At 47.9% G+C, this 25,947-nt stretch overlaps 1 protein-coding gene across 2 annotated transcripts; it reads right to left on the bottom strand.

Annotated features, from left to right (window-relative positions):
• Window positions 1-276: 276 nt before the first annotated feature.
• Window positions 277-25,209, bottom strand: BRD7 (bromodomain containing 7). 2 transcript variants are annotated; one of them, XM_054710668.1, is made up of 17 exons: window positions 24,881-25,209; window positions 24,258-24,466; window positions 17,516-17,645; window positions 17,142-17,199; window positions 15,013-15,157; window positions 11,866-11,976; window positions 8,303-8,487; window positions 7,365-7,488; window positions 6,708-6,783; window positions 4,540-4,647; window positions 4,075-4,213; window positions 3,529-3,640; window positions 2,285-2,341; window positions 1,341-1,455; window positions 965-1,108; window positions 700-843; window positions 277-452 (listed from the first exon to the last, which is right to left on the bottom strand). In XM_054710668.1, the coding sequence occupies exons 1-17, from the start codon at window positions 24,927-24,929 to the stop codon at window positions 397-399; spliced, it is 1,962 nt and encodes a 653-aa protein (XP_054566643.1). In that variant the 5' UTR covers window positions 24,930-25,209; the 3' UTR covers window positions 277-396. The 2 variants fall into 2 exon arrangements, with proteins under 2 accessions (XP_054566643.1, XP_054566644.1); XM_054710669.1 differs by having other exon boundaries at window positions 1,341-1,452.
• Between the last annotated feature and the right edge of the window lie 738 nt (window positions 25,210-25,947).

Here is a 25,947-nt window from a genome sequence, read left to right as displayed (position 1 = left end):
CCAGAGCCACACGCCTTCCTCACAGGCCCCTTCAAATCGTCAGGTGCAGCCTGAGAAGGTGGCTACGATCTGGTTCTAGTTTAACAGGGACCGTGGAGCCAAGGGATGGAAGTGTTTGGAGGACGTGCTTCCTCTAACGGATGGTCAGAAAAGAGGCCGTTTTCTCCCTCACGTTATCAGAAAGGTCAGGGATCACTGAGCTGACATGCACCGTCCAGTTCATAGTCCCAGGGTCAGCTCTTACCCAACAGAAGGCCAGTCTCTGGAACATTAAATTAATTGTCCCAAAGTTTAATTAAAAACACAATTTACAAATATTTAATATCTTCTGAAAAGCATTTCCAAATTAAGAATCAAAAAATATGTACATAATATATAATCAAATACCGGTCAGCTTCAACTCCCATCAGGGTCACACTCAGCAACATCCGTCTTTTTAGCTTCTTCAAAACCTGAAAGAAAAAAATAACATTTAATTTAGCGTATTTCCCCTTTCTGATGGGAAAGTAGTGTCCAGAGGTGCTGGCACCCCTCCCAGGGGCACCGGGGAGACTGCATTATTAGGCGATCACTGAGCTCTTCCTGCAAATGTGTCGAGCCTTCAACTTGCAAAGTGGAGAGAAGTGCAAGGACTTTACACACGAGCAACTCGGCGAGGGAGCACCTGTCAAGGCCCCGCCCTCCTGACGTGGCACGCACCTTCTGTTAGGTCCACCAGGCTGCTTCCTGCACCGGGGCGGGGCACGGAGATGCCCAGCGCTTTCCGAACCCCGTACGTGCTGACGACGTCGCCAGGAGTTACTTGCTGTGCAAGTTCTTTAAGGTTATTGGTCACCTGTTCAGCTAGAAAAAACGAAACAAAATGAGAACAGTTCGAGGTACTGAAATGGGGTTTCTTTAAAGAACAAGTGTATACACGCAAAGACTACGTGTCCCTGCAGCCCCCTCCCGCCGGGGGACCTACCGAGGTGCAGCTCCCTGTACGAGGGGCCCAGGAGGCAGATGGTGTTGGGCGGGGGCCTGGTGCTCAGGCGCTCGTTCTGGGCTTCCTGCAGCTCCCGGAGCAGCCGGGTGGTCTCGTCCAGCTTCCTCTGGAACACTTCGGCGTCTGTGGGGACAGCACACACTGCAGAGGCCACCCTGGGTTCACCTTGCGCGGTCAACGGAGATGCGTGCTCCGAGGCCCTGGGGTGTACTGATCGATCTCCAAACAACCCCCACCACGAAGTGCTGTCCTGAAGCCTGCCCAGTGCTGGGTGGCTCGTTAGCGGCACCACGGGGCAGCCAGTCTTCGAGTGCCGCGCCAGGAGCGCTCCCATCAACCCCCCTGAGACATTCACCTTCAGAGTCAAACACTTCGACCGGAGCGCCCAAGTTTGCCACTGCTTCCAGGGCCGCGAGCCTGTCCTGACTGCCGGAGCCCACCCGCCCCGCGGGCTCCACGTCGGTGACCTGCTGCGAAGAAAGAGAGGAACCATTCGAGCTTGCTAAGCCCCACAGTGCTGGAAAGAGAAACCAGGAAGATGGCCCGTATCTGCAGCCCCGTTATTCCGCCTGCTCACTTTGCAGCCATAATCGGATGCCTACAGAAATGTCGTTCCCAAGCCTGGCAAAAGTGTCCACATTCCCACGCTGCGCGGTAAGTGTAATGGAGTGTCTGGTACAATCTGCATCACTTGTCCCACGTGCCAGCTACTCAAAGTATGAAAGTGACAACTGCCTGGGACTGCGACGTGGTGAAGACGAAGAGCCACGCCAGCCCGGTCCGGCCCTGCGCTGCTGCAGGAGCTCTTGTACATAAGGCACTTCCGGTCTCCTCCAGGCCCCACAGCCAGGAGCCGGCATTGCATGGAGAAATACAACCCAAAACGGTGGCGTTTAATTCTGGAATCACAAGCCTCAGTTTCTATAACCTCAATGCTGCTATTTAGGAACACGTGGCCAAGGTTGATGGTTCCAGTTAGACGGTGGTGTTGCACTCCAAGCTCAACCCCCCCGAGCACCACCCCCCGGGCTAAGGGAGCGGGGAAGCTGTCAGCTCCGGTGTGGCCCTCACAGCCCCAGCAGTCTCCTCACTGCTTTCCCAGTCCTAAGACTTCTTCCTCACACGCGGCCTCGCTGGGCTCCTGCCCCTGGGAAGGACACGTGTGCACACCACCCGCATCTGCATCTCCCGTCTGCAGTTAAAGGGCTTGCTTACACTTTTCTTTACAAAAAAAGCTTTGTCATTTAGGTCCTTCAGCTTAGTCTCCATTTAAACATTTTTTATAAAGAACAGAATCACCTCTATTTCCTTGGCTGTGTTGAGGGTCCTGCTCTGGCCTTCATCTTCAGGTGATGACTGTAGGAGAGAGAGAAACAACTGTCTATTCCAAGGTACAGGCAAAGGCAAGTGTCACACACACAGAAACGGAAGGATGTGGATTTGGGGAATAAGATGGATGAGATAGAATTCCTGGCATTTTGGAATATCATGTGAGTCAAGAGCACCCCCACTAGTGGCTTTGTGACGGGTAATTCTGTGCCTGATACAAAAGCTATGCATGTGCCCAAGGCGTGTGGTGAACAGCATAGGCGCCTAAGTGGAGTGTCCCCAGCAGTCAGTCTGTACTGGGAAACTAGGGTCGCCAGGGCTGTCCCATGTAGCGGGCGCTTCTCAGACAGAAGCTGCTGTGAATACAGCCTGAGACCGTGCCCGCTGCACAGCCCGTCCTCGGAGAGGACGCAGAGACAGACAAGCGCATTAGGACTCCAACCAGTAACGAGGTCACCTTCCTGAAAGGTTGTGATTTATTTAACCAATTCCCAATTTTTAAAAATTAGGAACAATGTATCCTTATATAAAGCTTTTTCCTTATTTTCTAGAATAAATTCTGAGAATCTAACTGTTGGATCAAAGAGCAGAGAAACTGTAAATAGAAACTCTGCCACATCAGCCAGGGGAGGGCCATTTGATTTTAGTTCAAGGCTGTTCACCACAGGAAGGTCATCGGAGACCAGCTCAACTCAGCCCCAGAAGGAACGCTGCTGGTTCATCTCTGAGCCAGGATGCTAAGCTGTCCCAGCTCATGAACTCTGTCCAGCTGACCTGGAGACAGTTTACAAGTGTTAAAAAGAGACGGCAACCAGGAGCAGCTTCCTTTGCTGCTGGAGGCTCACCAGCTCGCTCACTGAGGAGGAGAAGGGCTCTCTCTCTCTCTCTCTCTCTCTCATTTCAGCCCGCGGTTTCCAGCCAGCGAGCAGGCTTCCCTTTGTCAGGTGCACAGCACCGGCGACCGCTCAGCTGTGAACCCACTTCTCACCCTGCAGGCGCAGGACCAGGAGGTGACAGGCCTTTGCCTCGGATCGGGGTGCCTGCATTACCGTTTCCGTTCATTGTCCTCCGCCCATGGTCCCCACCCGGGCCGGCCGTCTTCTCAGGGGAGTGGAGCTCAGCCGTCACACTGGTTAAGCCCATGGTTTCATAACACTGCATGACTAATGCCGAACCAATGACAAATCACCCTGCTTCTCCGGATGCATTCTTACCGTCTCCGACTCCTGCAGTGTTCTAGAATGCCCGCCTTTAGTCAGGACATCCAGTAAACTGTCTGCCATGACGTATGGGTAATCTTGGCATGTGGCCAAGAACTCGTGGATGCTGAAAGAGAGCATGTTGGGACAGTCACTGCCATAGAATCGTCTCCACTGGCTCAGTCTTCCTGTCACAGCCAGCTGCTTCCACAGGTGCCCTTCACTCACACCACGAGGCCAAACTCACCCCCTAGTCCACGCTGTGTCTACATATCCACCAGCGATCATTTGCCATCGTGACAGAAGGAAACACTCGCTAACATAGTGAAATGAAATGCTGGGGAGACTGGCAAAAAATCCCAGCTCAGTGATGGGAGCCCACGGCTCTGCGGTGCGCTCCGTGCCCCTCCCCTTACTCCTCGCTTGGGTGAATGCATCCCTCATGACTGCCACACGTATGAGCCTCTCAGTCAACCTCAAGTCCGGACCCGCCCTTCAGATCCACGCCTGCAGATCAGTGCTTTAGAAAAACGCGTTCAGAATACTGAGCTGGTGACTCGCCTGAAATCGCTGGGAATGTCACAGTCGTCTTCCCCGTAGGTTGAGTAGATTAAGTCGGAATCGTCCTTGCTGATGTTGGCAAACGTGGAGTCATAGTGCGGCGCGTAGGAGCTGTACGGCCCGTAGTTCAGGTAGAGCACTGTGGGGAGACGAGATGGCTTCAGCGCCTGTGACTTGGATGGCGGGCTGTGCTGGCTTCAGTAAGCACCACTCCCCGCTAACTTTACCACTTCACCGACTGGTACACAAACCTGAGGCCGGTATTTCCCCCAAACAGATGCTTATGAAGTAGCAACTCAAGTGACTTTTACCCCACAAAGGGGAGAGCAAATAAAACTCATTTTGAATACTAATACACGATGTTTCAGTCTCTTCCGAAGTCAGTAACTAATTAAAGTTGCCAAAATACCAGCAAAGGTGCGTGAACAAAGCCATCAATGGTGACTGTCCCGCGTGGGCGCTTACCCGGAGCTACTTTGTTCCTTTTATCCTCTTTGAAGCCCTGCAGAGTGTTCACTCCAGACTGAAGCCGCCCCGTGGTCATGCCCAGCCGCACGGGGCAGTAGCCGGGCTCTGAAACACAAGACGGGCACGGTGAGGCGGGTGCTGTGGAGGCGGCGAGCCGAGTGGCACGCAGCTTCACGCCATCTACGTGACCGTGAGAGATGGGGGAGCCCTCACTATCTCCGATTTTAACATAAACCTGAGCTTAGAAAGGCAGGCATGTGGCCAGGACCCAAACCTGGTCCTCAGCACGCCCGACAGCTTCCTGGAATTCTATAGTCGTGTTGCGTGTTGCTTTAAAGAAAGACGGAGAAGTTGGGCCTTTTAAGGTTATGATGGAAGCAAGCAACCCAGAAGGAATACAGACAGCGGGGACTAGCCTGCACAGACGCGGCCTCTGTGAGCCAGGAGCAAGGCCCAGGACACTGGACCTGAACTGAGCAGAGGGCTGAGCAGGGTGGTGCTGGGAAGGCCACGCCCATGGACCCGTGCTCTCTCCTGGACTAGAGCCCGGCCTGGATTTTGTACCGAGACGGCCCTGCAGCAGCGGGTCCTGCGCAGCCGACCAGTGATAAATACGGTGCCGTGAGAAACTTCAGTCCACAGCACATCGCCTCTCTTCCTCAGGAGGCAGCCCTGCGTTGGTGCCCTCCTGGGTACCGGCACCCCCACAGGAAGATGAAAGGGAGAAGCAAACGGGCATCTTCTATCTACAGCAGGGAGTGGGCGCAAGGAGCCGCCAGCTCTGGCCACTTTGCGGATGTCCACAGGGGCTGGAAACCCGGGGGGCCTGACGGGGAGACCAGACCCCTGGCTACAGAGAAAGGAAGGGGCAGATCTCACTGTCGCCTACATCGTTAACTGCATCTCCTAGTGCCAGTTTCACCACAGCTGTACTCGAAAGAGCAACGTTCTCGACCCAGGAGCAGCTGCTTTGGACCAAGACCATGTAAACTCCTACCACAGAACGTTCACCTGGAAGGAGAGGAGTTCTGCTTCGAAAACGCAGCACCAGGCCTCTCCTCTGAGGGACGGGCTCCTGGAGGCCTCCACAGCAGAAAGCACGCGATCGAAACGGGCGCACCCCATCTGACTTCAAGTGCCTCCGCTCCTCCCTGCTTCAGGGGTCTCACTGTGCTTCCCCTCCCTCACCTTCTTGGGACCAACCTAAACATCCCCTGGCGAAGGAAGCCCTTCCTGACCCCGAGGCCCTAGGAGGCAGCCCCTGCTCCGAGCCGGCACAGCGTGGGGACAAGCTGCCACCTCCACGTGTAAATTGTTGGCCGCCCGCCTCTCCGCACCCCACAGAGCAGAGGGAAGAGCCTGGTCTCGCCTTCTGTTCCCCACTATCCATGGCCACCCCAGCTCCTAAGACAGTGCTGCCCACAGTGGAAATAAGCAGTAGTGACATTTCCTGAAATATAGAAGTTCTGTTATATTCATTTTGGGATCCCCAATGACCTCTCTCATAGTGGCAGTATGAAAATGGATATTTATAAAATAAACTGACATTCTCACAATTGCATATTACATACAGCACATCTTTCCCCTCAGATGAATGACAAAATTAATATTTTTACATCAAATTTCCTATACGATTCCTATATTCCCTGTATGATTTCCAATAAAATATCTGAGAAAATAAAGTAAGACTGAAGTTATAAAACAAGGATTCTTGACCTTTATAAACTGCCCCGGGCCCAGGGAAGCCGCCGACGGTCTGCGCTAGTGTCACCAGGGCGCAGCAGCAGGGCCCGCATCCCTCTCTTCCCGGAAATACGGAGTTATGTATGATGTCAGCATCGGAGGGCTCTGAGAGGCCTGGAGAAACCACTGAGCTCCAGACCACGCTACAAAGCAGGGCTAGAAGTGACTGCCTCACGCTGTGCCTGTGTTAAAGGTGGGTCTGATATCCTCCGACTTGCTGGGTTAAGAAAGCTTGACCTATATAATATTTTAGGATGAGGAGAAAGGGGGCCGGCCAGCTGTTAACAGGAAACACACGATGTCTAGCCAGTTCACTGCAGACAATGATCCGCTAGACTGGTCACCCTTCAGGCCTGTTGTAGAATGGCCCCAGGTCCTGCTCTCCGCCCACAGCACCTCTGGGTCTGACCCTGTGAACCCACCTCCGACGACGGGGTCCACCGGGTGCAGCAGTCCCAGCGTCGTCGTTCCGTCTGGCTTTCTTCTTTCAAATTCACACTGTAATGACCAAAGGATTCACACGGCATAAGCGGTTTTGTGTGTCACATACGCATCACACGTTACAGGAAGCCTTACTGTAGCACCATTACAGGTAGCTATCACAGGACATGCGGATCCCGACTTGCACCCGCCTCCTGTGCACAGGTGCTGACGGCTAAACGAAGGATGGTTCGAGAAATCACAGGCTGTGTAAGGCTCTGTGAAAGGGTCCTTAAGGCCACCTGGTTCTGCCTCCTCTGCTTGAACGGGAGGAACTGAAGACCAGGAGGGGGGTGACCTCCCAAAGTCATGTATGAATCCATCTGGTTTGAAACCAATGCGCCACACAATGCGATTTCAAAAGACCACGGCATGTTTTCGTCAACGTGAGAGCAGTGGCTCAGTTCCCGATTTTAGAACACGTCAGAACCCAGCAGAAGAGGGTAAGGTTAACCATGTAACTGACAAACAGCCACGGACCTCTCGGATCTGAGTGTGGTGCTGGGGGCCTGAGGCAGATGTGGACTGAAAGTACACGGGACTTAAACACACGCTCAGACCACCGGGTCAGCGGCTCCGAGGAGGGGTCAGCTCGTCACCTGACTGTTCACCAGCCGCCGGGTCAGCTTCCCCCCAGACTCCCGCACGATGCGGTCAATCTGCTCCTGCTCTCTCTCTAAAATGTGGCTCTTCACTTTATCGTCCAGCGTATCTTTGTCTTTCCTGAAAACACATGGATGTAAGAAAGAAAGGTAAGGTGTAAGCATTAAAGGGAATTTCAAATATGAAGGCAGGTGGAGACGTGCTGTTCCCCAATTAGTGCCGGGAGGCCTATGTGTGTGCAGGAAAGGCAACCCCAGACCTGGGCTCGCTCCCTCCCTCTGGGCCCAGTGTTATTTGCCTTAAACGTTTCTCTCAGCACACGCACAAAACAGAATCTACCAAGAATATATTTTGGAGGGAGAGAAAAATTTTTTTTTAAAGTTTGACTTTTCATAACATTTAAAATTATAAATCATAGAAACAGAACAAAAACTTATCATAAAGTTTACTTTCTTTACATTGTGCCAGCAGAAATCCCAAGCTACTAATGAAAACCCTTTCGGGGTGGCCAGTGAGGGGCTGGGTGGGGCAGGCCTGCCGCTGCTGCCGGCGGGGCCCTGGGGAGTCCCTGCTCCGCGGGTGACGTCTGGTGAACACGTTCACGTCCACAGACAGCCGCCTCTTCCGGAAGCAGCTTCGGCTAAGCTGTGCTGAGGCTTAACTAAGCACTGTCTCAACTCCTTTATGGAACACAGCAATGAATACGTTTTCCCTCCACAAACAGCCCTACTTAAATAAATGCACGGACAGCGAGTCCCTAAGGAGACCTTACAGGCCTTAAAACCACTCTCGTAGAAGACGCACCCAGAGCTGTTTTCTGAACGGTGCGGGGCGATTGCACATGGCGCCTGGCTCCCCCGGGCAGGCCCACAGCAGCATGCCCCTCACCAGCTTGGCCAGACCGCTTAACTGTGACACTGCAAAGGCTCCTTACTTCTTGTTTTCCTTGTGGGGACTCCTGAAGGCTTGTGCTTCGGTCTCGCCCGCGTCCTCCCTCTCCGCCGGCCAGCGGCCGCTGTCCTCCCCGCCCTGCGAGGGGTCTGCCCTGTCCTTCTGCTTCCGACTCTTCTGCAAGTCGGCCATGAAGTCTATGCTCTGCTTCAGGCTCTGGATTCGCTCCTGCAGACATCGAGAGCACCCTTAGTGCATGCTTGTCATTAACTTTTAAGGTAACGCAGTCTGTTTCTCACAAGAGCTTGCATTTATCTTGTGATTAACCTGGGAGAAGAGCATTCAATGTAACTGCACCCAGAGTATGACTCAGGAACCAGGACAACAGTCTATCCTTCCATTCACACGACTTCACTTCCAACCTAAGAGAATGCTTGGTAACTTGACTGCATCATCAAAGAGTTCACAGAGCGGACATATGGATAAAGACTTTTCTCTGCAGTACTGAATTTTAAATATGTTTTATTGATTTTTACAGGGAGGAAGGGAGAGGGATAGAGAGCTAGAAACGTCGATGAGAGAGAAACATCGATCAGCTGCCTCCTGCACACCCCCTACTGGGGATGTGCCCGCAACCAAGGTACATGCCCTTGACCGGAATCGAACCTGGGACCTTCCAGTCCGCAGGCCGACGCTCTATCCACTGAGCCAAACCGGTTTCGGCTGCAGTACTGAATTTTAAAAAGCGGAATTGGGTTTCACAGCATGTTAAAATTTTATATTGAACAGAATGGCTTATCACTTGAAGTTTAAGAATGAGCAGGTATTAAGACCTACAGCCCGTGAACACAGGCAGTCTCCGAGGACTGTGGCACTCAGCATGGTCCTTAGCAAGCCTGGAAAAACAGCCTGCCTGGGAATGAGGGGCCCGCGCAGCTGTCCTCACGGAGCGCAGAACGTTCCTCCCAGCAAAGAAATCTTGCTTCTGCTGCGTTCAACATGCCTAACCTTCCGCCGCACTGCTAAGCTGTAAGGTTTGCTGGGGTTGGGGCCTGAGGTTTCCGGAAGGTCTGTTCCTAGTGAGGCCTCTGCCTCTGAACTCAGCCTTGTCGCTGGATGAAGTGTGGAGGGCGGTGTCCTTGGGGACGCACAGCAATGGCAGGGAAGGCTTTACAGAATAGGAACTAGAAAGGACCAGAGGTCATGCAAATAAGAACAATGAAGTCCAGAAACACTAAGTGACTCATCTCAGGTCACAGAACCAGTGCCGAGACCGGGCCTCCTGTTGCCCATGACTGTACCAGAGGCGCAGCCTGGGAAAGCCTCGGGGAAGGGCCCTGTTGTATTCACGGAACTTTATTTTACAGTCATCTTAAAACTACTCACCCAATGGACTGTACTGCAGACACAGATGCGAACAGAGGAGAAAATAAAAGCCTCGTCAGTGTATTATCTAGAGGAACAGGTCACACAGCCGCGCGGTGACAGAGCCAGGACGGGCCCTGATTAGTCCCATCTATTGTGCTGCAAATAGTACTGTTTGTACTGTAGGCAGCCTCTTGTATTTATTTAGGTGATCAAGAGTTATTCTACGTATGCCCATTCTTTATAAAAATAACGTCTTCTAATCCTCAGTATTTGTAACTGAAAAAACAATGAAAGGCTGCTCTACAATCTTTTTACATGGAACATTTGAAGCCATTATCTTTTACAAGACCCCCTTCATGGAAGGTGTGCTGGGCTCTCCTGGGAGCACTGCCACGTGAGGAGTTCGCTCGGGTCTAAATTTAATCACGTAAATCACTGTTGTAAGGATCCCTCCCATCTGGGGTGGAGAGACGTCAACAGGAAGCTATAACACAGGATGGGTAGGGCTCCTCAACAGGAAGAGGTCTGAGAAAAAGGAAGATAACAGAGAGAAAAGGGAAAGGGAGAAGAAACTTTATCTTCTGTGCTTCCATCCACCTCACCCCCAGTAAGCTCCAGGGGATACTGGAATCTTTCGCATGTTATACTAACTACGTTTACAGAGAGTAAGTGATGGCGACAGGGGGTGAATCAACATGGATAAACTTGCCTTGGATATGCTAGCCTGTGAAGTACACTTTCTCCTAGAAATTCATGTGCACAGTTTGGGTAAAGGCTGCAACTGACAGAAGCACTTTCCCTTCAAATGGGGTAACAACAAGCATCGTGGGTTTTTAAACCTGGGACATGGCTCGGTTCTGTCCTCTATGAGTCCTTCTGCCAAGACTGGGATAAACACTTCACATTCTCTTTCCTCTGCAAATTTTTGCCAAAGATGGGTAACTGGCTTACATCACAGTTTCCTAAGTCTTTAGGAGAGGACGGGAACTGCTGTCTAAATATTAGGAGTGCAAGAATTAATTGTCAATCCAAATGTTTCTCTTTCCCTGTGAAGTGGATCCAAGAACCTTTCAGAGCCCAGCACAGACACTCAGACATGTGCACACCACGGCGGCCTGCAACGTGGAACCGACACAGATGCGCCATCAAAGCTGAGAAACCACGTGCGGCCATGCCTCCCTCCTACTGTCCAAAACTCCTCTGGGTCTGAGCTCCAGCTCTGAGCTCCGGCTTTTCTCCTTCTTGCCATCTTATACCCACACATTTCTTCTTTGCAAAAAACCCCTCTCCTCTCCTGCTCTTCTTGGTCAGTCTCCTCCCCATGCCAGGTCTCTCCTCGCGGCAGCACTCGCTGCGGGCGATGATCTTGGAGGGCACAGGTCAAACCCTGCTCTGGAGATGAGGACACGGACGCCCAGGGGCTCATGACCTGCCTGAGGCCCAGGAGTTAGTGGGCAAGAGCTCACACTAGCCCCGTCTCCCACTCCTGCTGTGGGGAGGTGCCAATTTCCCATCCCACTCAGAGCTGGGAGTCAAGCCTCCGAGATAGGACTTATCCTGGGAGCTCCCAATTATCCCACAGCGATCACCTCAGTTTGCCCTTCAGGCTCTGTCATCAGCCCTCCTCCCAGATGACCCCACCTCGTTTCCTGCCACTGTCGGCAGCACCTCTCTCGGGAGTCTGTGTGGTTACGCTGTCTCCCTCACACAGCTGGAGGGTGTGCCTAGGCCCCTGCCCACATTTCTGCCACCTCGAATGCCTGTCCCTCGAGGGAGGGGCAGCTCCCATCAGAGGTGGCTTTGAGACAGTTCCCAGTTAGTGCTCATTTGTCTTTCTTCTCCCAGGAGTTCCTGTGCTGCCCCACGTCAGATCCCTGCCCTACACAGGGAGGAGCACTTCCTCCTACCGGCCCCTCACTCATACCCAGCCTCACCCTGGACTTCAGGCCGGTGTTTCTTAAACAGCAAGTACAGTCTCCCTGGTGCGTATCCATTCAAGAGCCTCGTATAAGTAATTATAAGTGAGCACCAATATTTATTCGTACAAATTCCCAAGAGAATCTTCCTGCTTTCATTTTCTTCTCTATTATTCAGAATTTTTCATTGAATATTTCAACTTAAACATGATCTGCCTAAACAATAAAACCAGTACTGAACTGGACCTGTATTACTATGACAAAAAACAAAGGAATACCACTTTCATAATAATTATTATTTATGACAAAGAATTTTCCTTACCTGGCTAAGTATTTTCATGCCTGAGTGTAGTAGCTTCTTTGCAGCTTTATAATAAATGGTCTCTGGTTTGTTGTAAATCATAGCATTAGTACACATAAGCTTGAAGTTATCCTGCAGAGAGAATATTAAGGGGGAAAAATGCATTAAAACAAAACGAAGTACCTTTTTCCTTGATTTGAAATCATACAGGCCTTCGAAAAATTAAAAAACATCCTGCCCTTTTCTTTCATGTTTACTGAAGAACATTAATAGCAATTTATTAAGTTTTAAAACTCACAAATACTACTAAATTAATTTAAATATCATACATTCTTTCCCAAATTCTTGAAACATTTCATAACTATATAAATTTTATGTATCAAGATGAAAATTTTAATCTTAATGAGCAAAAAAGAAATAGAAGAAAATACTTCTATCATATATTTAATAGAATAATTTTAATTGAGTAATCTAATTAGAAATATTATTCTTAGTTTTAAAAAATCTTAAGTTTCTATATATTTATGAGTTAAATATTTTATTTCAGATCTTGACTGAAAACAGGGAACAGGGCTAAATTACCACATTATTTCCTACTAAATCCAAATCAACTGAGCAAAAATGTTACAATGCTTACACATTTTCGTTTACCTATTTGGATGCTATTATAAGCTAAACATAATTTGCAGAATGTTGCAAAATCCTGACAATGTGAAATAAACCATACAACCTCAAAAAGCTGAAACATGTAAATGGAGGAGCCAAATGACCCCAAATTACATTTCTGGTTTAAATTTCAAAGTACACAGATATGCCGGAGAAGCAATTCCACAGTACATTTTCATGGGTAATTTTTACATCACATAAATGTGAGCGATTATGTCAAGCCCTTACTAAACTGATAAAAATCAAACAAAAAAGGATCTGCTGTCCCTAACAAACTCCTCCAAATCAAAACATTCGAACCCCACTATTTAATCAAGTGATGACAGCTGAGAACAGTCAAATGGAACAAAAAGAGGTACTGAGCACTGTTTAACAGTTATGAGAAGACTGAGTCAAGGGTCCTAATAAATTGGTATTAAATTCCAAGTGGACGAAGTTCCTGTGGACCTCGGCCCCTGGCCCAGTCACTAACCAGCCAGGCTTTTGCTGGACCCTGCGCCTCCAAGCATGTGATGGAAGCCACAGGCCCACTCGTTCCTCCCGCCTGTGCGTGTGTGCATGCACACACACTGGAGCAGACCTTTCCATGTAATTTTAGCAGGTTCCTGGTCCCCCCAAGGCTACCTGAAGGACCCTAAGTGAAGCACCCTTGGTACAGATATTCTGGAAAGCTTCCATTCCATTAAGAATTATTAAATATTTACTGGGGAAGGAGAGGCCGGGGAGGGGAGACGCGCAATGGCCATTATTCATGCTGAATGAGCACTGGGCCTGGTAACTGGATTCCCGAGCACAGGCACCTGTGGACGCCAGGGCCTTCAGAACTCATGTGCTGGGTGGGCTTTCCTGGACTTCCGTGCAATGGCACTTGGTCGTCTGAAAAGCTGAATGGCCCTTCTGCATACTTTTCATGTAATTAAAAATATCCCAAACAGCCTAATGAGCTGGATAAGCTAATAAATATTACTTTGGGTTGCTGAAAACAAACAAACAAACACGTAGTAATATAGAAAACTTTAAAGAGTTAAAAATACTTGTGCATTTTAATTATGATAAGCCTAAGGCTTTTGCTCAAAAACACTTAGGGGCACACTTCTCTCTCCTGTCATCACAAGACAAAGATGAGAGGAAAACTGTTCACTAAAAGAAAACAAAACTGTTAAGATTTTTTCCATTAAGCAACAATCAAGTTGGAAATATGCTGAAATAAACAGTTCCAGCCTAATTTTCACCAGATGAAAAGTTTCCATTTCTCTAAAGACACAAGAATGTAATCCCAGTTTTTCAGAGTAGTAGGATATTATCTATACATTCAAAATGGATAGTAAGATAGAATGCAATGCTGGTGTTATTCATAACTCTCAGCTGACATGTGGATGAAAAAAAAAAAAAGAGCAAATAAAGATATAGTTTACTGTCGGATTTCCCTTTTACAGCTGATTAGGTCAGATGCACACTACAATGCTTATGCAGAAAAAATAAAGGCAAAATAGACATCCAAACCAGTTTAGTCTGGGGTGGTTTGGCACAAAGCGAATTTAAAACACACGTGGTTCCTTTTCTGAGGAAGATGAAAAAAAAAAGTATCACCTCTCAAGTCAACATATACCAAGACAGTAAAGACAGGGAAGACTTCAACTGTGACATCAGGCATGTACGTCATGTTGGTGGCTTGTAGGTTCTTTACTTCAAGTTTTTAATTTCCTTCCTTTTAAAGTTGAAGGAAATATGCTCAACAAATAGTGCCAAAGTGTCTCAGAGAGCAAGTGACTTCATTAAACTAGCGTTTCTGGACCAGCCCATTTCACTCTCTGTGAGAAGACGGGCACACCTTCGATGTCCAGAAAAAACACGACTCTGATTCAATTTCATTAAAATATCAATGTTGCCTGCATTGATCTGAAATTGAAAATCAGCCAAAACCGGTTTGGCTCAGTGGATAGAGCATCGGCCTGCGGACTGAGGGGTCCCAGGTTCGATTCCGATCAAGGGCATGTGCCTTGGTTGCGGGCACATCCCCAGTAGGGGGTGTGCAGGAGGCAGCTGATCGATGTTTCTCTCTCATTGATGTTTCTAACTTCTCTATCCCTCTCCCTTCCTCTCTGTAAAAAATCAATAAAATATATTAAAAAAAAAAAAAGAAAATCAGAAGTCATATTAACAGTTGAGAAAATACACTGCAGAATATATGAAATTCAAAATTTTATGAAAATCTCCCAAATAATAAAAGATAGTAGATGGCTTATTTCATCTGGTTTTGAACCTCCAAGCTCAAAAATGTTTTCAAAGACAAAAATATACAAAGATTTTTGGATTTTAAAATAAACAATTCTTTGCAAAACAAAAGCTCAATTAGAAAGATTCTAAATACCAGACATGAAGGTTTCTACCAAGATTTTATATATATAGGATCCAAGAGCTTGACTCCCAAGCAAATAAAGATAAGTTACTTTGTATCATCGCTGTTATTTGTCCAATCACAACACAAACAGCTCTAGTCACCTTCAGTTCTTCTATGGACTGGTAGTCATTGTTCTTGATCTTTTCTTTCATGGTACTAAAATCCATTGGGTGCTTAATGATCATGGAGTAGCCAGGAGCAATAAAATCAGTCACAGGAAATGAAAAGAAAGCACTTGGATCTTTTCTGTGAAGATATAAAAAAGGCAATTTTACTTCTACTGCAAACATATCTACTGGTCTAAGAGCAGAAGTCAAAAGAAACCATTCAGATGTAGAAAGAATCTGTAGTATGCTAACATGTTTCCCACTGAAAACTACAGGGATAATTGTGAAGACTAATAACTATTTAGTAACAAGGTGAAGATGTTTTACATAATAACTGAACTCTTGTACAGAGAGTCTTTTAAAATATGCAGGTTAAATTAATTAGTAGTACCTCCTACACAGGGAAAAAGGAAACAAAATAAAAGACCCAGCTTAACTGAGCAGTGTCTTGGCCTTTGGGAGATTAGTACTATGTATTTTTATCAACCACAGGGGAAAAGGCCGAAATAGTAACTGTGAATGCATACCTGTGCAGTCTTCCATATGGTTTCTTCTATTGGCTTGGACGCTTGGTGGGCCACACAATTATTATATCCCTGTGAGCATATGTATTTTGACTTCTATCGTGTGTGTGTGTGTGTGTGTGTGTGTGTGTGTGTGTGTGTAGGTAGAGGTGTGTTTAAAAAAAATGACATTAAAAAGCCCTCATAATACCCTAAACTTGAGACAGTGTTTTCTATCATGGGCTCTCAACTCTTACTAGAGGAACTTTATAAAAACACCAGTGGGCCAGGGAAGGCTGACCTCAGACCCACGGCATGAGAATCGCTTGAGGAAGGAGGGGGGTCCAGGCCTTGGTATTTCTAGGGTTGAGTACTGGTACTGGCACTGAAGCATTTGGCACTGCTATTTCCAGGACTGACAGGGTTGAGAACCATTGTTTTATATAATTAGGTCATCAGTGATTTTTTTCCTCTGGAAATTTGGCATAATAAAATTTTCTGTTTCTAAATCATCGTAACAATAAAAAATGGCTTAAAAACCAACAATGGCAGTGACTTTTAAAATGTTTTTACCACGTACCAGGCTCAGTACTTGATGTATTTTATAGCGAATCCTCACAAAGCCATCCAGGAAGTGGTACCCTCACTTAGAGATGAGCACACTGAGACTCAGGGCTCAGATCATTTGTTCTAGGTCGTAAGTCTGACAAGGGAGTTAAAATCCGAACCAGGTCTCTGTGAATCTGCCTTTGTTCTTCCCAGCACGATGCCCAAGCAGAGACTAAAACACGAGAATAAGCAAAAGCATGCTGCCTGGGCCTTACACGTGCAGATGGGGGCTGCCCACAGCACTTACTGTGAACAACGACACAGCCATCTGTGAGGCCCTCTTCAGAGAAAAGCATCTATGTCTCCGAAGATCAGTCATTTAATGGAGAGCCCCCTTGGTCCGACCCAAGTGGCATTCCTAAACTAATCAACTGCATTCTTAGGACGCATGCCCTGCACCTGGGAATCCACTGCCAGCGACATGTCTTTCAGCTAAAAGCTGAACTTCTGAGTAAAGACAGGTATCAGATATTTTAATAAAGACTGACTCTTTCTTTTCCCTTTTACAAACTTAACATTGGTTTAATCTAGATATTCAAATATTTAGAACAAATTCCTGCATTTAAAAGTGTCATAAATCCTATTTATAGTATTCTGCCTCCTGCCCCAGACTTAGTAATTGCTGAACTTTCACAGTATGATAAGCACTGCACAAATACACAGAAGGTATTTTTATCTATTAACAAAGTGGAAATATCTGTATTGTTTATTCCTGGTTTAAAGCTTGAACATCAGAAGTTACTTCAGATTGAAAAGAAATCTGCCATTAAGAATATTACGTAACATTCTTCAAGTTGCCAGTTAAAACAAACTAAATGAGAACATCTAAAAGCCAGCCTCTTGGAGGGCTTCTATTGCCAGGCAAAATATTTATCATCCACTTTAAAATCAAGTACGTTTGGATGTAAGCCACAAAATGTGGCTTTAAATAATCAAAATAGAAAAGTGTTTTGGATACTATCTTTCTCCTTTCAATTTCCATGTTACAAAAGGACTGGAAAACCCATTTACCTCTGCAATTGTCTCATCAGTTGATTCAAAGCTTCTTGAAGGGGCGTCTGTTCTACTTCTAAAGCAAAGAAGAAAGGAAAAGAGCACTTTAAAAAGGAAGATTCTACAGAGTACTGTTTAGCTTCTTTCCTTTCTCTATGACTTATTCATACCCATCATTAAACACCTCACACAGAAATTCCATTCACCTTATAAATAAGTATGACTTCAAAACTGAAGCTAGTTTAAAGCTCTTTTGCATCAGAGAAATAAGAAAACTTAAAAATTCCATTAAAAAACGTTTAAACTTGAACTTAACTTGAAAGCTGGAAACCCAGTGCCTTCCCCTGGCTGTGTCAGCCTCCCCACGCAGGACAGTTCCCCGTTATGCTGACCTTCCTGTTTGGCTACAGAGCTCGAGAGAGGCTTCTCAGGAGGCAGGTCCAATCGTACAGGCGCCTGGCACTGGAGGTCCTTTTCTGCCTCATTCTCCACACGGTCCCGATCGCGCTTCTTTCTATCCTCCTAAATGGAACAAAGGGAGGTAAGTGAGAAATATTTCAGAATACCTTTAAACTAAATCATCTTAATTTCAGTGGAAAAAAAATAAGGCGCCACTGAAAAGTCTTTTTAAAAATCTTCATGTATTTTACTGCCATCTACTGGAAAAGGAGAAAATAACATGTTCACAAAGGGAAGAAAAGTTATTTGACAGTATAGGCCAGAAATTACCACTTAGAAAATAACACTATTCCTAAAAGCAAGATAACATACCTAGGTTTAAATCTAATAAGGCCAAAACCGGTTTGGCTCAGTGGATAGAGCGTCAGCCTGTGGACTGGAAGGTCCCGGGTTCGATTCCGGTCAAGGGCATGTACCTTGGTTGCAGGCACATCCCCAGTGTGGGGTGTGCAGGAGGCAGCTGATCGATGTTTCTCTCTCATTGATGTTTCTGGCTCTCTATCTCTCTCCCTTCCTCTCTGTAAAAAATCAATAAAATATATTTAACAACAAGACTTGATGGAGATGTCTTGCACCCATGATCCGGGGAACTGGGGTCTAGGATATCTAAATCCAGCCTAGCACCAGGAATGCTCAGGGCCTACTCAAGAAGGCAAATAATCCTCTCCACTAATAATTACAGGGTAAAACAAGATGGTTGTTAGAGTATTAAATTTGACAGTAAAATAATAGTCAAGTTTTCAGACTAATTTAAATTGGCCAATCAAAATAAGCAAATACTCTAGAAAAATCAATTGTACTGGACAAAAAAGCTGTTACTAAAGTGTTAACTAAAATTTTTATTGGTAGTTCATCTCATGGTAAAATTGCGTAACATATAATGAACCTAAAGCAGTCACATTTTAGTGCAAAAAAGTAAAATTTAAAAGCTATCAAGATTACAGCATAAAATTTCCAAAAGCCTCCCAATATTTAAACCAAAAAAGGGGGGATAGTAGAAGAATATCATGTAAGGAAAAATATCCTGCAAATAAATTACATCTAGAAAATTTTTACTTTAGAAAATTAACTTTCATTTGTAATGCTAACAGCAAGTCACCCAGGTAAAACATACATGGTGTCAAAACAAGCCAAAGGAAAATCATTTGGGCAAAAAAATGAAAAAGGATCGCAAGTCAAATTTATAGAAAATATTCCTTTATTAACTTTTGGTCGAGAATATGTTTGTTTATTTTCAGAAAACAACTCTGAGACATGTGGATTCCTGCAACAGAGAGGAATTGACAGGAGTGCTCCAGCCATGAAGTCAGAAGAGAAACAGTCCAGAGATGGAAGACGCTGACGATGCCTTGCCATACTAGCAGTCAGCAGATATGCGTCACTGCAGATTGCCCAGGACCAAACCAGAGAGGGTCGGACCTGCATTACCACCATTTGTCCACCACCCAGAACTGAAATATCATTGCTGTTATGATCACATAAACAACTGTTGGACATAGAAATCGGGACTCAAAAGAACTGTTGGCCCAGAAAGAAACTCACTACAGACTGATTCATTTGCCTCTCAGCATAACTATTATTGCTTGTCTCATTTTCGGTTCCTATAAGTGTATTCCTAGTATCACATGAGCTCACTCATCTAGGGGAAAAGATGAACAACATAGACTGAACAAGAACAGCATCGATCAGACTGTCAGACCTCAGAGGGAAGATAGGGGAGGGTGGGGACAAGGGAGATAGATCAACCAAAGGACTTGTGTGCTTGCATATGAGCCTAACCAGTGATCACGGACAACAGGGGGAGGGGGGCATGCGTGTGGGGGGGTTTGGGAAGGGAACGGGGGGAGGGGGTTGATGACAAATATGTGATACCTTAATCAATAAAGTAATTAAAAATATATATATATTTTTAAAAAATCTAATAAAAATACATAATACATTTTGGGAAAAATTATGAATTACTGAAAGCACTGTGGAAGACCCGAATAAAGGAAATATACCATGCTCATGAACTGAAAGACAGCCAATTATCTCTAGAGTTATCTATAAATAAAATGTAATGCCAATCAAAATTGTAAAGATGGGATTTTTTCATGGAATCTGACAAGCTTATCTTGCAGGTCAAAATCAAGGTCAGGACAGTTTTGAAAAAGGTGACAATGAGCCGAAACCAGTTTGGCTCAGTGGATAGAGCATCGGCCTGCGGACTGAAGGGTCCCAGGTTTGATTCCGGTCAAGGGCATGTACTTTGGTTGTGGGCACATCCCCAGTAGGGGGTGTGCAAGAGGCAGCTGATCGATGTTTCTAACTCTCTATCCCTCTCTCTTCCTCTCTGTAAAATAAATCAATAAAATATATTAAAAAAAAAAAAAAGGTGACAATGAGAGAGTCTTACCAGGCACATGGCATCTGTATAAAGTGACAGTAATTAGAATGGAGGAACCAAGATGGCGGCATAGTTAAACAACTAATCTGCTGCCTCACACAACAATTTCAAAAATACAACTAAAAGACAAAAACGTCTACCACCCAGAACCACGGGAAAGCTGGCTGAGTGGAAGATTTACAACTAAGAAGAGAAAGAAGCACAATTGCTGAAAAGCTGAGGTACGGAGGCACGCGAATCGGGCCGGCGGCGGGCGGCTGGGTGCACGGCTTTTCTTCAACCCGCAGGGAGACAAGCTCCCGATCACTCTGAAATCCAGTTTCTGGGGACACTCAGGGGACCCAGGCACCTACGGGGAGAAGCTGGACTCTCGGCCATCGGGTCGGAAAGTGAGAGTGACTTTTTTGCAGTGGTGCGCCCAGCAATCATTGTTTACTGCGCTGGAGCGCGGGGCGCAGGGACTTGGAAACGTGGAAAGGCAGAGAAGGCTCGGCAGCCATCGCCGTTGGCCACGCCCCAGCCTAGTGACGCCCTGAGACCCCACCCAGCCCTGAGGCCCCGCCCCGCACATTCTACAAACCCGCCCCGGCTCCACACAGTGGCTTTTGCATATAAATGGCCTGTTCTGGAGCAGCTTAACCAACTGCAGCTCCAGTCAGACTGCTCCAAAACCGCCCAAGCAAAGGAGGAGAAAACTAGCCCTTGCTGTAGCTCCTGCTGGGGGACACACAGTACACAAGGGTACACCAAGAGTGTCCACCTCAAGTAACTGGGAGGCTGACCCGTTGAACCAATAGGACACCTAGTACACAAAACTACCCTACCAACTTAGGGAAGCAGAGAATATGAGAAGGCAAGGAAACAGATCACAAACCAAAGAAATGGAGGAGAACAAGCGGCTGGACATAGAGTTCAAAACCACGGTTATAAGGTTTTTCAAGAATTTCATGGAAAAGGCCGATAAATTCAATGAGGACCAACTAGAAATTAAACATACACTGACTGAGATAAAAAATATTATACAGAGACCCAAAAGCAGACTAGAAGATTGCAAGAATCAACTCAAAGATTTGGAATACAAAGAGGCCAAGGACACTCTTCCAGAGAAGCATGAAGAGAAGAGAATTCAGAAAGTTGAAGATAGTGTAAGAAGCCTCTGGGACAACTTCAAGCGAACCAACATCAGAATTATGGGGGGTACCAGAAGAAGAGAGAGAGCAAGATGCTGAAAACCTATTTGAAGAAATAATGAACGAAAACTTCCCCCACCTGATGAAAGAAATAGACTTACAAGACCAGGAAGCACACAGAACCCCAAACAGAAGGAATCCAAAGAGGACCACACCAAGACACATCATAATTAAAATGCCAAGAGCAAAAGACAAAGAGAGAATCTTACAAGCAGCAAGAGAAAAACAGTTAGTTACCTACAAGGGAGCTCCCATACGATTATCAGCTAATTTCTCAACAGAAACCATGCAGGCCAGACGGAAGTGGCAAGAAATATTCAAAGTGATGAATAGCAGGAACCTACAACCAAGACTACTCTACCCAGCAAAGTTATCATTCAGAATTGAAGGGCAGATAAAGAGCTTCACAGATAAGAAAAAGCTAAAGGAGTTCATCACCACCAAACCAGCATTATATGAAATGCTGAAAGGTATTCTTTAAAAAGAGGAAAAAGAAGAAGAAAGATAAAAATTATGAACAACAAATACATATCTATCAACAAGTGAATCTAAAAGTCAAGTGAATTAAAAATCTGAGGAACAGAATAAACTGGTGAACTTAATAGAATCAGGCATAGAATGGGAGTGGATTGATAATTCTCAGGGGGAAAGGGGTGTCTGTGTGGGGAGTATGGGAAGAGACTGGACAAAAATCATACACCTATGGATAAGGACAGCGGGGGGGGGGGAGGTAAGGGAAGAGGGGGGGGTAGGAACTGGGTGGTGGGGAGATATGTGGGAAAAAAGGAGAAACAATTGTAATCTGAACAATAAAGATTCATTAAAAAAAATAAAGTGACAGTAATTAGGACAATGTCGGTTTGACACAGGGATAGACAAACAGACCAAGAGAACAGACTGCGGAGCCCAGAAACAGACCCACACATACAGCAAGTCTGGGCATACCACAGAGGTGGCATAACTGTGAATAAAGACATCAGGGGAGCCAAAACCGGTGTGGCTCAGTGGATAGAGCGTCGGCCTGCGGACTGAAAGGTCCCAGGTTCGATTCTGGTCAAGGGCATGTACCTTGGTTGCGGGCACATCCCCAGTAGGGGGTGTGCAGGAGGCAGCTGATCGATGATTCTCTCTCATCGATGTTTCTAACTCTCTATCCCTCTCTCTTCCTCTCTGTAAAAATCAATAAAATATATTTTTAAAAAATAAAGACAACAGGGGAGTTAGTGCTGGGACAATTAGTTATCGGCATGGAAAAAGAAAAATGAATATAGGTCTCTACCTCATACCATACACAAAAGTCAATCCCAGGTATACGAGACTGAAATGTACAAAGCACATCTTTAAAACTTCAGATAAAAGAATCTTTATGACTCAAGGGTAGAAAAAAAATTTTCCCCCCATAAACAAAGCTAAAAGGCTGGCTATCGACAGAGACACTTGCAACACAAACAACTTGAAGTACTAGCAAAGATTACATAAGGAACATCTACAAAAGGCAAATAATCCAACGGAAAATGGGTAAGAGTATCACAGGTAATTCCCAGAAGAAACCTGAAATGTCAGGAAATTAGCTCAAGCTTCCTAGACCTCCAGGAATTATAAATGTAAAAACTAGAAGGCATTTCACATCTCTGATTAGCAAAAACTAAGATGTCTGTAAATGCCATGGTCTGATGAAAATGAAGAGAAATGGGGCTCGCATGCCTTGCAGATGGGCGAGTACATGGGCACAGCCATCAGCAGAACAAGGAACAGTATCTAGGAAGGCTGGAGAGGCCTCCACCCGACTCTGCAGCCCTCCTACTCCTGGGCACACACCCTAGGGACACTTCTGTTCACAATGTACACTCGACCCTGGCAACACACAAGTGGGTGCACTTCTATGTGGATTTTCTTCAGTAAATGCCTTACTGTTTTCGACCTCCTGTCGGGAGTCCCAGATGGGGCGGGCTGAATGTATGCATTGATCTATGACATTTTATACAGGGATCTGAGCATCTTTGGAAGTTGGTATCCTGGGGGGTTCTGGAACCAATCACTCCTGGATACCAGGGGGCAACTTAAGTTTCTGGGGAGTCAAGTTGCATGCAGATTTTCGACTGCAAGGGGGTTGGGGGAAGAGGGTCAGCGCCCCTAACCCCCGTGTTGTTCAAGGGCCAACTGTCTACAAGAGTGTTTACTGCAGCCCTAGCTGAAACAGTAAAAAAAATTAGAAACAGCCCAATGTCTGCTCCAGGGAGATGGACCGCTGCGTGTGGCTTATTTGCAAGTACATATGTCAGAGCAGGTGAAACGAACACGCGGCAGTGACTCGGAGGGGAGCGTCCGCGGGAGGGAAGTTATTATGATTTTGCTCAGCTCGCAGACCAAGCTGGCCGTGACTTATTTTTCATCTATTAACTACCAGTGGTTAAGAAAATGCTTATTTTCATTCCTGGTGTCCTATCCCTTGAAGAGCTCGATCCAATTTTCTCTTCGACAGACACATGCAGTTTTATTTTTATTTTTTAAAAATATATTTTATTGATTTTTTTACAGAGAGGAAGGGAGAGGGAGAGAGAGATTTAGAAACATAGATGAGAGAGAAACATCGATCAGCTGCCTCCTGCACACCCCCCACTGGGGATGTGCCAGCAACCAAGGTACATGCCCTTGACTGGAATCGAACCCGGGACCTTTCAGTCCACAGGCCGAAGCTCTATCCACTGAGCCAAACCGGTCAGGGCACAAACGGGGTTTTAAAGGGTGGAAGCTGCCCGTTCAGTATGTGGCATAGGGAGTACCTTTATTTCGGAACAAAATGTGTGCACCTGTGCGGATCCCATTCGCTTCAGGAAGGAGTCCCCGCCCCCTGGGTCCCGGAGGCCCGCCCCCTCCCCTGGGGTGTGAGCGCACCTGGAGAGGAATCAAACGGGAGGCTCCCCGGTGGCCGGTGTTCCCACTCAGCCCTGCTCCTCCTCGCAACAGGGCGGCCTTTAAAAAGGCGGCCAGGGCCCGGCGCAAGGCTCGCAGGGCCCGGAGAAGCCGGTTCCATTGGGGGCGGGAGGCGGGAGGCGGGAGCGGAGGAGGCACCAGCGGCGCGGGCGCGGCCGCACTTACCTTCACGCGCCGGCGCTTCCTGCCCTTCTCCTCCCCGGGAACCTGCTTCTCGCCCTTCTTCCGCTTCTTCCGCTTTCGGTCGCGGTGCTTGTCATGCTCGCTCTTGTCTTCGAAGAGGCTGGAGTCGTGCCCCGAGCTGCCGGTGGAGAGCTCGGTGACCTCGCTGCCGCCCACCTTGAGGACCAGCTTCAGGGGCTTCTCCACATACTCTGGGGGGAGGAAGGAGAGGGGCCGGTTCACGGAGGGCCGGCGGGCTGGTCCACCGTGCAGGGCGGGGGGGCGGGGGCCGGCGGCGCTGGGCACGCAGGGGGCGCCCCCGAAGCACCTGTTGAATGACCGGCACTCGCCGAGTGGGTGCCCCGAACGCCGCCCGGCCTCTCGGGACCGTCTCACGCCGCCCTCCGCGCCCCGCCGGGGCCAGGGGTCCCGTGGCCGCCCCCGCCCCCGCCCTCGGGGTCTGCGCCGCGCCCCCGTCGCGGGTCCGGGCCTGCCCGGGGGAGGCGCGGCCCGGCCGCCTCGGGCGCTCGAGGTGCGGGGGGGGGCGGTGTCGAAAGCTCGAAAAGCCGCCGGAGCGGCCACGGCTCGCCGGGCCCCGCCCCCGGCCCCCCCGGCCCCCTCCTCACCCTCGTAGAGGTGTTTGTCCGACTTGTGCTTCTTGTGCTTCTTGCCCATGTCCGACCGGGCCCCGGAGCCCGCCCCCCGCGCCAGGCCCAGGCCGTGCGCCGCCGCTTCCGGTCCGGGCCAGGCGAGCGGAGGGCGGGAGCGGGGCCCGCGAGACCCAGCGCCGCGAGGCAGGGGGACGGCGGGCGCCGGCGGCGCGAGGCCCCTCACGGAGACGCGGCGAACGAGACGCGGCCGCAGCGCGAGAGCGGCGGCGGGTCGGCGAGCGGCCAGCGCGGAGGCGGGAGAGAGGGCCCGCGGCGCACGCGGGGAGCAGCCGGCTGCGCGTGGCGGCCCCTGGCGGCTGGAGGGGGCACTGCAGCCTGCAGGCCCGGGGGGCGGAGTCCGATCTGGAGGCGGGGCCGGGGCGGGGCCCCTGCTCTGAATTCTCCCTTTCTTGTCACTCTCCCTCCTCTCTGTTTGGCTCCGCCCTCTTCCTTCCCTCTCTCAGTTCTGTCTCCCTCCTGTCTTTTTCTCTCCCTCCCTCCACATCTCTTTCTCTGTCTTTTTCTTTCCTTCGCTGCATATTTTCCTTCCTTTCTCTCTCTTGCCTCCTTTCTCTTTCTTCCTTCCTCTCCCTTTCCCTTTTCTCCCCTTTCTCTTTCCTCCCTCCCCTCTTTCTTTTCCTTTTCCTTTTCTTTTCATCACCCTTCCTCTTTTCCTCCTATTTCACTTTCCCTTTCCTCTGTCCTCACTGAACAATATTTATGGAGCCCTGTACTGGATGCCAGATCCAGCAAACCCAGCACACTGGTAACTGAGGGATTCCAATCGTAAAAATCGCAGGTTCCCTAATCGGTCTGGCTCAGTGGATAGAGCTTCGGCCTGTGGACTCAAGGGTCCCAGGTTCGATTCCGGTCAAGGGCATGTGCCTTGGTTGTGGGCACATCCCCAGTAGGAGGTGTGCAGGAGGCAGCTGATCGATGTTTCTCTCTCATCGATGTTTCTACCTCTCTATCCCTCTCCCTTCCTCTCTGTAAAAAATCAATAAAATATATATTTTTAAAAATCACAGGTGCTGATATGTCAA

The sequence above is a fragment of the Eptesicus fuscus genome, chromosome 21, assembly GCF_027574615.1.
Source record: "Eptesicus fuscus isolate TK198812 chromosome 21, DD_ASM_mEF_20220401, whole genome shotgun sequence".
Taxonomy (NCBI): domain Eukaryota; kingdom Metazoa; phylum Chordata; class Mammalia; order Chiroptera; family Vespertilionidae; genus Eptesicus; species Eptesicus fuscus.
The sequence above is the reverse complement of the archived record's forward strand: the minus strand, read 5'-3'. Positions and strand labels throughout refer to the sequence as shown.

Coding starts and splice junctions, on each gene's coding strand:
- BRD7 (XM_054710668.1), bottom strand. CDS start 24,929: ATGGGCAAGAAGCACAAGAAGCACAAGTCGGACAAACACCTCTACGAG. Junction 15,158..17,141: donor CTGATGAGACAATTGCAGAG/GTAAATGGGTTT, acceptor ATATCTTCACAG/AAAAGATCCAAGTGCTTTCT. Junction 7,489..8,302: donor CCCCACAAGGAAAACAAGAA/GTAAGGAGCCTT, acceptor ATGTGTTTTCAG/GAAAGACAAAGATACGCTGG.